The sequence below is a fragment of the Platalea leucorodia genome (genome assembly GCF_965183815.1).
Source record: "Platalea leucorodia genome assembly, chromosome: 4".
Lineage (NCBI taxonomy): Eukaryota > Metazoa > Chordata > Aves > Pelecaniformes > Threskiornithidae > Platalea > Platalea leucorodia.
In genome coordinates, this window is record NC_138826.1 from 19,352,129 (window position 1) to 19,364,415 (window position 12,287).

At 37.8% G+C, this 12,287-nt stretch overlaps 1 protein-coding gene across 1 annotated transcript in view; it reads left to right on the forward strand.

The window, feature by feature from the left end:
- The window catches only part of PLCE1 (phospholipase C epsilon 1), a 167,816-nt gene that overhangs the window by 141,417 nt on the left and 14,112 nt on the right, over window positions 1–12,287 (forward strand). The window contains 7 exon segments of the mRNA XM_082309577.1: window positions 240–356; window positions 437–595; window positions 1,605–1,728; window positions 5,365–5,489; window positions 6,211–6,328; window positions 10,370–10,501; window positions 11,681–11,971. Coding sequence (XP_082165703.1) covers window positions 240–356; window positions 437–595; window positions 1,605–1,728; window positions 5,365–5,489; window positions 6,211–6,328; window positions 10,370–10,501; window positions 11,681–11,971 — 1,066 coding nt within the window.

Consider the following 12,287-nt stretch of genomic DNA (forward strand, 5'->3'; position numbering starts at 1 on the left):
GTAATTTTCTGTCTTTTTATTGTCAACATAGCTAACATAAGTAGCTGTTACCAGTTCTGTTTTAAAAAGATGCTAGGTTGATCTGTAGAAGCTTGTTTTGAAAGCAAATTGTGGATTCTTTCTTCTTAGAGGGGAAAACACATGCCTTCCTTTCTCCCCTTTCAACTAACAGTAAGTTATTATTAACTGAATGCTGCAAAATAATCACATGTTCTTTCAACGACCTTTCCTTCTCACAGGAGGTAGTTGAAGCTATTGATCGCAATGCTTTTATCACCTCTGACATGCCAATTATCATATCAATAGAAAACCACTGTTCATTGCCTCAGCAACGCAAGATGGCTGAAATTTTCAAGGTAGGCCATAAATTGTGATAAATTATTCTAAGCACATGCCTTGGGATTTTCCATAATATATCACGTTCTTGATATTTCAGAATGTGTTTGGAGATAAGCTGGTAACCAAGTTTTTATTTGAGAGTGACTTTTCTGATGATCCCATGCTTCCTTCACCCGGCCAACTGAAAAGAAAAATCCTGCTTAAAAACAAGAAGCTGAAAGCCCATCAGACACCAGTAGATATATTGAAACAAAAGGTAAAGTCCTTCCTTAATAGCAAGCAGTGAGACCTAACTTTTGTTAGAAATGATTAATTTGTGTTAGAAGTTTTTGCCATTCCAATATGTACAGCAGAATAATCTAATGCATATTCATGCTTGGAAGACTCACAGTGGATTGCAACACTTTCAAATAAGTAGACAAGACATATCATAAAGTACAGATACAGCATAACAAAATTTTAGTGTGTTTTAGTTTTATAATACTTCATAATATTATGATTAGCACCGCATGCCCTATGTGATAAGCATAAATGAAATTTCACTCTGAGGCTATAACATTTGCTATTCACGTTTGTTGAAAATAGTGATATGCATTGAGTGTGTGTATATATACAGTATGTAGTAATTTTTAGTGGAATTCTGCTTGCTTTCTTTTTTCATATTCAAGCCAGGCAACTACTCTGTTTCTTACTCCCTTTTCGGGGGGACTCTGCTATTCAAGTAGTGCTTATACATATATGAGAATTTTTGGGGTTTCTAAAAATTAGGGCTGCATTTCTGGTAGCCTCAATTTAACAATGTCTATAGTTAGTCAGCAATTAGATTGAATGCTTGAAAACTAATTGCTTTTACCCAAAAGGTAAACACAATTGAATTAGAATTGAATTCTTGTATCAGAATAAGTAAATCACACTGATCATACCAGTATATGGACATTCTCCATCTTTTAAAAAAGTTTCCAAAACAGCATACCTCAGACTGGAAAAAGGCAGTCTTGCTCTGAATAATGTTCAAAGTGGACATTTTCCCATAATTAATCAGGTTTCATATGCTATTGGGTGCCTTTCTACCAGTACAAGTGGGTTTTTTTTATTTTCAAACCCTTAAAATGGTATTTTAGTTTGATCTTAACAGTCTTGGTTATCTCTCAGTTTATATAATCAGTGCTTTCATATCAGTAAAATAAGATGCAAACAGTGATGAAAACTCTTTTGCTTTTTAAAAACACTTACCAATAATGTAATAAGTGGTTCTGTTGCTGTAGGCTCACCAGCTGGCACATATGCAAGCACAGGCTAGCAATGGTGCTAGCAACCCCACACCTACCAATGAAGAGGAAGAAGATGAAGAGGATGAATATGACTATGACTATGAATCTCTCTCTGATGGTAACAGTATATATTTATTTATTTATTACAGTGCTGTTGTTAGAACTGTAGCAATAACGCATGTAAATATTCTAGTTCAGGAATGGTGTAGGTAAGTTGATCTTACCTTGTGAGAGGAAGATGTACTAAATGTCCTCGGTGGCACTTTCGTGCGGTAGTCTATAATACTGTGAAAATAATTTGACTGTGTAGAGGACTTGAGTATGACTTTAACTCCAACCATTAGATGTTTTAACTGTGCAATGTATGCTAAATTGTAGTGTTTATAAATTATATTTTATTTTATTTATATTATGCTAAAATGATTGTGTTCATAGTGTACTCTATCTACATTCACCTGTATGGTCTTTTCTAAGGAGTTTAGACACCTGAAAGCTGAAGGTTCACAACAGGCTTAGCCCTTGCATCTGCAAGACTGCCATTAAATTGACCTAAGATGCAGATTCTCCAAAGTCCTCCTTGGTTACTGTCTAATCCCAGAGACCCCTGAAGTACCTATTATAGTTACACTTTCAGCATCAGCTGTTCACTTCATGTGTAAAGGTAGAGAAGCCACTGAGTCCCTGGCTTGTTCAATACAGATGGCTTTATTAAAGCTTTAGCTGCTCAGTTTAAAAATGGTAAGGCATGCCTTACTGACTTGCCTTGTAAGTTCATGTGCTGTCTAGGCTTCAGCTATCCTAGCCTTCAGGAACTGGCAGTTTAGCATAAATCCACCTTTAGGGGCAGTTTATAGATTGGATATAATGATTGGCATGCCAGAGGTGATAAAAAATACTGCAGTTAGTAACTTCCACTACCTCCTTAGCTCTGCAGTTCAGTCAGACATGTTTGATTTAACTACAGATGAAGGACAGAATGTGCCAGACTGAGGCGGCTGAGCTGAAGTCATGCGTCTTGTTTTGCTTCTCTTGCTGCAGGGCTGGTAGGTTCTGGTAGAGCAAACAGATGGAATCAGAAACATTTAAACCTCTCCAGTTTTGTCAAAGGACATTTGTCAAAACCCCTGTGCACGGATTGAACAAGCTGGATGCATCTAAATGGGTTACTCATTATTTTTCATTGGTAGTCATCAGAGAATATATCAAAGTAGATCACAGCGCGTTTACCCAGTGGGACAGCAGCGATAGTACAAGTGATACCAAGCTCTTTGGGTAGTTAAATGCTGCACCATTGTTAAACTCCATAAATGGGTCACAAGACTGACCAAAGGGACAAAAAAGTTACAGATGTGCTTCAGTGTAGATAAACATAAGGTAATACGTTTAAGGGAAAAATCTTAAACCTTGCTTATGTGATTCTAAGCTCAACAATAGCAGTAACAATTTGGGAGATCATGGAGTTATTGAAAGTTTGCTGGAATCCTCAGTTTGGTGTGCACTGACAGCCAAAAGATGGGGATCATCAGGAACAGTACTGAAAACAGAGCATCTTTTTGCTTCTGTGTAAAGCCTTAATGTGCCACAGCTCGAGTTCTGCGTCCAGTTCTTGCCTCCAGATCTCAAGAAGGATATGGTGGAGTTAAGGAAGTTAGAGAGAAGGGCAACCAAAAAAGTAAAGGGAGTGTGGCAATGGCCTTGCACGAGTCTGAAAAGGCTGCAATTCTCCAGCTGATAGAGAAGAGAACTGAGGGGTGAATTTGAAGCAGGTTTGCTAAATCATGAAGTGGTGGATAAGAGGAGTACAGAACTGTTACTCGTTAGATCTAGGAGGTGCTCAGTAAAACAAGTGGAAGATGAGTCTAAAACAGGTAAAATAAAGTATTTCTTTGTGCAGCTGGTAGTAAACTTCTGGAATTTGCTGCCATTGGAAACTGCAGAGGCAAATGGTATCAGCAGATTGAAAAAAGGATTGGACAAATTCATGGGCAGGTTTTTAAGGAAATGTTATAGGTAGAAATGTATGGTCCAACATCCCTAATATTCAGCAATTGTGGATGTTGGGGCAGTACAAGGGACATGGACCGTGACTAGTGGCTGGATGCTCTCTTTAAACAGCATCTCCTGTTGCCACTGTCAGAAAGAGAATGCCGAGCTAGATGGACCATTGGTCGGACGCAGTTGGGCATGCTCTCCTAGGTGAAGTACTTCACTCATTGAACCTTTAAGTCTAATGAGTGCCTGTTTAAGTTCTAGGTACCATGTTCAGAGAAGATGTAAGGCTCGAGCATCCCCTGCAGCACAGGACTTCTTTCCAGTTGGCCTATTATTTACATTACTGGCTTCTGTGTTAATGATTTAAGAATAGTCACAAAATTAAGGACCTGACTGCTTGTGGTCTAGCAGTATTATTTATGCTAATAGGAAAATTTATGAGTTTGGTGCCGGTGCTGCCTTCAGTTGCATTTTGCTAGAAAGTTGGCCTAACTGGCTACTTGAGAATACTCCTTGTGTGGGACAGGGTGGAGATAGTGTAGATGTAAATTGCTGTGAAAAACTTAGATCTTTGTTAACACACTTGCCAGGAAAATATTGCAAGCTAAGTGCAGTAAGAGATTTTTGAGCAATGTTCTGGTTAAGAGAAGGTTTGAGAAATCTGTAGCTGGCAAGAAACATTCACACCTTCCAATATATGAAAAAATCTGTGGCATGGTTTACTGCTTTATTACAATGATTAGTCTTTGGGATCTTTAATTATGTTAATATTTTGGCAAAACTAATCTAAATAATGGTCTGTAAACTTTCTAAAAGATTTTCAGTTTTATTTTCCTTACTGATACATTAGGTTTGCGTAAGGCTAATAGTTTTACAACTGACACTTAATTTTCATTTCTCTGGCTGTAAATCTTAATTTCCTTTACTCTTCTTCCCTCTCTGACTCTGTTTCCCTGTAGCTGATGTCCTTAATGCTTCTCCTGCTCCTAACAGCCAGGAAGGTAAAGGCCATTTGGTTGAGCATTTTAACTGCATGAAATCAGCACTGCATCTCCAGCCTGTTAAATGTAACAGTGTGAATATATGGTTTCTACTTCATATTAAAAATGCAATCAGAGATTTTTATATGGCATTGTTAACTGGTTAGGAACTGTTAGAAGGCTGCATGTGTGACACTGGTTATGCATAAAAAGAATATGGTCAAAGCATCAGGAATATCAGGAATGAAATAAAACCATTCCTTTTGTGACAGTTACAACATTTTGGTCCAGAAAGACCAAATTAGTAGGTGTATTATTCTCTAATACATATGTAGCTTTGAAGAGGAATTTCTATAGATGTAAAAAAATACTCATTCATGGTGAATGTAAGGAGAGGAAAGCCAAAATTTGCTGTACAAAGACGTGTAAATGTTTGATTTGGTTAATTGTGTATGGACTTGACCAATTCTTTGTTGTTCAGGAATATCAGTTGTTTTCAGATGGCAAGCTTAATTCGTTAGATGACTTTGTTTTAAGCATCTTCCCAGCACAAAAGGATGGGGTTTTAAAGAAGTGCAACATATTAACCAAAGCTGAGCATTAAATTTTTAAAGTAGAAAGTTACTACTAAAAGAGAATGCTTTGACCAGTAAATGCATTATTTTGGCATCTGGTTATTCAGATAAAATTCACAGCATTGTCCACAAATATTATTAATTCAAATTAAATTTCCAGTTGAAATTGTTTGGCTTTATGTTTATTAAAATCCCATTAATTTTTAGATAACATTCTTGAAGACCGGCCTGAGAATAAATTATCAAGTGATAAACTGCAGTTTGAATATAATGAAGAGACTGCCAAACGAATAAAGAAGGCTGATTGTGCTACTTACAATAATAAAGGAAAGGTAGTTCTGTTTTTTCCCCCCTTTCTTCTCAGCCACGCTTTGTTATATAACCAGCTTCAGAAGGATTTGAGCAGTTTAGGTAACCGAGACATCAGATGGCAAATGCGCTTTAATGAAGACAAATAGTAGAAAACATAGAAGCACACCAGAGAAAATAGATTAAATAGAACAAATGCTCAGCATACTGTTCAAGAAGAGTCCTCGGAGGCTATTGTATATACAGGCTGTTTGGCTGAAAATTTTGACTGTCATTGCTCTCAATGAAAGACTTCATTGAAGCTAAATCCGGAAGTTTATTTAGATATCTGATTTCCATTAACGTCAATGGAACTGAAGATTTCATCTGAATCTTCAGCATCTTTTGTGTATACATAAATAACTTTAACGTATCGCACTATGATATCAGATAGCCACGTTACCTTTTATTAAATCATCTGACAACTGAACCACTGCATTGCTGTTTAGTAAATTGTAGTTTCTCCTGAACACAGCTGGTTTTTGTCTAAATGTTTGTAGAACTGACTCCGATTGAGGCCTTTGCACACTATTCCAGTATCAATAACAGGTATTGATGCATAAACCTGCACAGAGAGGTCTGTTAGGTGAAGACAGCAAACCATATAGGAAGAATAAGATAAAGAATTTTAAGGACATGAGATATGCAAGAGTACTTTCACATTCAGTAATTTTATTATTACGTGTTCCTGGAACTGTCACTTAGGTGTACGATATGGAGCTGGGTGAAGAATTCTATCTTCCGCAAAATAAAAAGGAAAGCAGACAGATAGCCCCAGAGCTATCAGATCTTGTGATTTACTGTCAAGCCGTAAAGTTCCCTGGTAAGTACACTGCCCTGTTTTATTGCTTTAGGCTTTCTAATTCTTGGAGACATTATGTTTATGTTTTGAATTAGTTAGTACAAGCATTTTCAAATTGAAGTAGTCGAGGAGCTTTTTTTCTTGATGATATGGTAGTCTGCATAATAATAGCTCCTGGCTGAGAAGTAGTATGCATAAATTATGTGAAGACATATTGTTTGTCATATTAAAATGTTTACAAAAGTGAAATTTGCCAGTCTCCACAGCTTAGACAACTGCTTCATTGCCAAATGACAGACGACAGAAAGCTTTATCTTAAGAGCTCCGAGTTTCCATGTAAGGACGTGCTGAATTAGGAAGGAAAATATTCTTCAAACCTTGCTGGAAGAGCTTGGTCACATTTCTTTAAGTGACCTCAGTTTGGCGTTTTTCACCTTTGCCTAGAGCTGCATCTTCTGTTCTTTCCTAAGTGGAAAGGAGGAGAGCCATTTGGGGGGGTAAAGCAGCCTTTTCAGGGGGTGGGTGAGGACAGCTGACTGCACACTCACAGACACTCTTTATGGAAGGGGTTAAGGAAATAGGAGGGTCTTCTTTTGTACGGTAGGAAGAATAACGTTTGCAGAGGAAAAGGAGTAACTGAAGAGGAGATCACTGATAGTTACTTGTTCAGTACTGAAACATGAGGTTGAGTATGTTTTGGCTCGTACTGTATACATAAATACTTTTAAATTGAGAATTTATTGTTTATTGATGTATTTAATGTTTTGAATGAAAAATCTGCTTTTTAATGGAATGGTGCTCTGTGGAAAAGTTAGCAATTCGGCCAAATCATGATCTTATACAAATAGAACTAGAATCAGATTAGAGAAGCTAACCAAACATAAAACAGTGTCAAATAGGCAAGATAAACACACTGAAAAATGGAGAGACATTCTTTTGTAATCTTCTATAACTTTAAGAATTGTAGGTGTCACTTCTAAAAATAATAACTTCTAAAAATTCAAATCTGATACTCTTTTTAATGAAATCTGCAATGAGATATCTTTCAAATAAAATATTTTCTTTTGAAGAATGATATTCAAGATTAAACAGAGAGAGTTTAAGTTGTTCCAAGCATTTTGACACACAAAAAAGTTCTGATGTTCTAAGAAAATTTTAAAATATTTCAGTTTTTTAATCTAATTTCAGTTATAAACTGCTGTCCTTACTGGATTTGTTCCTCTTGCTTTAAAGGGGACATGAATAGAACAATTAAGAAAATGAGTTCCTTTCACAGATGAACACATGAAGCTGTAGAAATTAGTTTTCCAACAAACTTTGTCTCCTTTGAGACAAATACTGCCTTCTCTGCAAGATATGTAGGCTTCCATGGCCACCGTGCTACTGATTGGATTCCTCTGCTCAGCCGGAGGGCACAGACATGGTGCACTGCCATACCCCAATATTGTCCATTAATAATGAGAACAAGGCTCGTACATCCATGACTATGTAGCTCTATTGACCGTGTTCCTAACCAACTCAGAAAACGCAAGAGTTTTGGAAATAGGGAGGGCAGCATTCATGTCAGTGGCTGATCAATGATGTAAATACTTTATTTCTCCTGTCTTCATGTGTGTTTACAGTTGCTTATGTCCCTGAATGTTAATCACTGATATGTGACTATAAAAAAGGATAAGGACCATTATGTTCACTTAGCCTAGCCTACTGAGTAACACAGACTTCCCAAAGTGCTTCCTGATCAAACCAGAATTTATCATGTGGAGAAAATAACATTTCTTGTTTATAAAATCTCTGGTAACAAGGAACCCACCACAGCTCTTGTTGTTCCAGTGTTTTTTGACCCTTACAGTCCTTGCTTAACTTCAGTTTCAGTCTGTTGGATATCATCATACCATTATCTAAGAGGGTGAAGGTCTGTTCTTTTGGGTCACTCGAGACGAGGGCAGTGAAGTATACTTGAGTACGGTACTGCTATAACCCACTGGCACATGGCTTGTTGCCTTGGTGCTGAGGATCCTTACACAGTGAGTAGAGAAAGTTGTGTACATAAAAATAGGATTTGCACAGTCAAGTGCAGAGAGCAGAGTCACCTGAGCTAACCAGCATGAAATTCAGTCACCATCTCCATTGTGTCAGCCTATCTGCCATCCTCTGGATTAAAAATCTAAAAGCAGTAAAGCAGTGTGGTTATATCTAACATGAGAGATGGGCACTAAATTCTGTAACTCGAAGGATATAGCATAGGGGTTATAGGGAAATACAAAACATTTACTCTGTCATTATGGTAGTATGATAGGATCTATGTGCAATATGGTGGGATCTAAGCTGGTCCTGCTTTGACCAGAGGGTTGGACCAGATGACTTCCAGGTCCTTGTCAACCTCCATTATTTTATGAATTTATGATTCTATGAATAGGTGATGCTATATTTCGGAGTCAAATTTAAATTGGAGTGAAAAATGGAGCTTGTCTCTGGGAAGAGGCATGTCACATACAAAGCATAGCCATGGGAAAGACTGAAAGAAAACTCCCAGCTGCAGCTTACCCTGTGGCCATCACATTGGGTTCAGTTAACCCTGGTGTTCTGCATTGCGCTCTCTGGTGATTTATGAGGTTAGTCTGTTTCCTCAGTGACTGTCTCCACAACAGGATTTTGAAACGTGGATCCTGCTTGCCAAATCTACTTGATCCATTGAAAACTGGGATTAACTAGTGCTGGAAGCACACTCCTCATTCTTCTAGTCAGTTCATATTCCTTGATCTCAGCTTCTACTCTCTTCTGTGGTTTATGTGTATGCTTTGGCCCAATGGGACGGTACATCTCCAGCACTGAAAACATTTATGTATATCCTAAGTTTTACTAATCCAAGCAGTTTCATTGAAACTATCAGCATCATTTTACTAAGTACATGTAGACATGTGGTAAAGATCGAGAGCTGAGAATTCACAACTGTGGACAGACTTCAGTAGAAGATAGCCCAATGTATCCTCTTTGCGATTTACATTGGTAGTTGAAATAGTATTAAATCTAGAACTGTCTTTAGGCCGATGTGAATTGCTGTGAGTTCACGAGGGTCGTTTTATGAGTCACAGTTATGTAAATAACAGCGTACTTGCTTTGTTATATTTTATATCACAATTACATCTTGGGTCTCTGAGGGCATCCCACACTGCTGTGGTGTCACACCACTGCTGTGGGTGTCAGAATAACCATCGTGAGTTTTGACTTACTTTCATTTTGGTCTGCCATGTGCTCTCTCCAAGTCAACAGAAACTGACCTTAAGGGGGATTAAGTCTGTTTACTTCACTGGGATTTGGATCATGATTTTAATGATTATTTTGCTGGAATGCATATGTTTGAGTCATAGCAATACTAGAGCTTTCCCGCTCCACTTCTAGTACATATTGGCCATTAAATGCTTAATGGATTTTGCACATCTACCATATTTCCCATCATTGAAATACAAATTCTAAACAGAAGAAGAAAACTCCAAAAACTTCTTGAGGTTAAACTGTTTAACCAACAGCATTTGGACTTCTTCCTTTACATTATCTCTTTAAATCATATTTTTGCATTTATTTAATTATGTAGGTATCTTCTCCTAGATGAATTCCATTATATTCACTACTGTACAGATGTATTGCTTCTGTAGAAAGGATTTTTTTTTTTAATTATTCTAAGGATGAATACGTTGAGTCTGTTACTGCAGAATTTTTTAGTATTAATTAGGACCATTTGGTAATTTGAGACAGAGTCACTACCTTCCTCAAGCCAAAAAGTAAAATGGAGAAAAGTTATATCACAGAGAGATAACTGTATATCTGTATTGCTTCATATAAGTTTTCATATACATTATATATATAAACATACATAATATATACGTATATGAAGGCATGTATGTACGTAAAGATGTTAAATTATGGACAAAAATACACTGCTTGCCCTGTGTACTATATAACAGGAGTATTCAGGCCTTCAAAAATAATGTAAAACATGATGGAAAATGTCATGCCCTCTTGGTCATGTTTTTTGGCTCATTTATTTTACATTAATGGGAACAGGCTTGTCAACTCTAAACCCATCTGGCTCTAGCAGAGGAAAAGAAAGAAAAAGCAGGAAGTCCATTTTCGGCAACAATCCTGGCAGGCTGAGCCCCGGGGAGTCGGCTGCTCTTGCCAAAGCATCTGGAAAAGGTAAAGTTAGCATCTTCTTTCACCAGTCACGTGGAATGACTCTGTAATCCAACACACGTACCAGACCAAGTTGTTAAAGATCAAATACTTTACAATGTGTAAGATGTTGAACTTTGGAGTGGTTTTTCGTTAGCGCAGCAGCTATTACAGTAACACTATTACAACTGAAGTGTTGAGTGTGGAATGTTAAAATAGGATTACTTGGTCAGGAGTATGAAGAGCCTAATTTGTAAACTGTTCAAAACTAATATACATTTGAAGTGATGTATCTTGAAGTTTGTATTTTAAAACATATGAATGAATATTTTCAAAGTACAAATGGAAGGCAGAACTGTTGAGCTGGATCCAGAAAAGAATTTTTAGTGTCCGAAGTAGGACTTAGTTGCCTAAAATTCAGCCAAGTCCAAACGTGTAATTGTGCAAACTCCCGTGTTCCACCCTGGAGGTGTTTAGACTCCTCAGGTGATTCAGTTTGTGAACTTGGAAATTGTACTTCTGTGTATGAACAGATGTAAAGAAATACAAAGAAAGTACAGAAAAGGTTCTGGAGCAGGGATGAGACACAGATCCCCTGCCTTTCAGGTGAATGCCATAAACAGAAAGTTACAGAGTTGTACCCTTTCTTGTACTCATTTTCTGGCTCAAGGAATGTTGCATTTCTTTCAGCCCAAGGGCACGGCTGCAGCAGACAGGTTAGATTCCCTTCTAGAGGCCAGTGTCCTAAAAATGAAGAAGTCTAGTGCTTAATTCTAGAGGATATAAGTATTTTGCTGGCTTTGTCCCCTAACTCTTACGGCACTCTGTAGACTGCCTGTTTGGAGACTTAGCAGATAGCTTTCAATCTTGCCTCCCTTCCTCATCTAAAATGTATAAATGAGAAGAATAGAATTTTATTCCATTATTTTATTCAGGCAAATGCCAATTAAGTATTTATTTATGAAAATGGTTGTTAGCACATCTCATCACAGTATCATTTCAATACTTAAACATTGTGTTTCCTCTCATGGATTGTTCTTGCTGTATAAGGAGGAGTGTGACACTTAGAGTGAGTAGTGTCATTTTCCAGGATCACTTTTTTCTACATAACCAAAGTATGCACACATACTTCACTAGAAAACGTTGAATTCTTGGAGTCTCTGGATCTGCAGCTGTAACTTGAAGGTACTGTTTATTTTCCAGGTCCTTTTGATGTGATGCGGCAGACCTGGGAAGATCCTTGCTCTCCTTACAACTCTCCAGCTTCTCTCAGTGCTATCATAAGGACGCCCAAGTGCTATCACATCTCCTCCCTGAACGAGAACGCTGCCAAGCGGCTGTGCAGGCGGTACTCTCAGAAGCTGATCCAGCACACCACCTGTCAGCTCCTGAGGACCTACCCCGCTGCCACGCGCATTGACTCCTCAAATCCCCATCCACTGATCTTCTGGCTCCACGGCGTGCAGCTCGTGGCTCTTAACTACCAGACAGATGGTATGGGTACACAAACGCACATTTTAATACATTTTAAATGTGAAATAAGTCCTTAAACTGTGAATTTGTATTTGACATTTGCTTTTACCTGCTGTCACGAGGGGATGTACCTGTCTGTGCATCCCAGCACAAGCAGGCTCATACCATGACAATCTGGTCCTTGAGAGCAGTGATCCCACAGTTCAGGAGCTTTATGCCGATGCAGCAGATCTCCTGATAGCACAGAAGTGGCTGGACAGCAACACCTTTTATTTTTATTTTTATTTTTAATTTTTATTTTTTATTTTATTTTATTTTATTTTATTGCTGAAGGTTG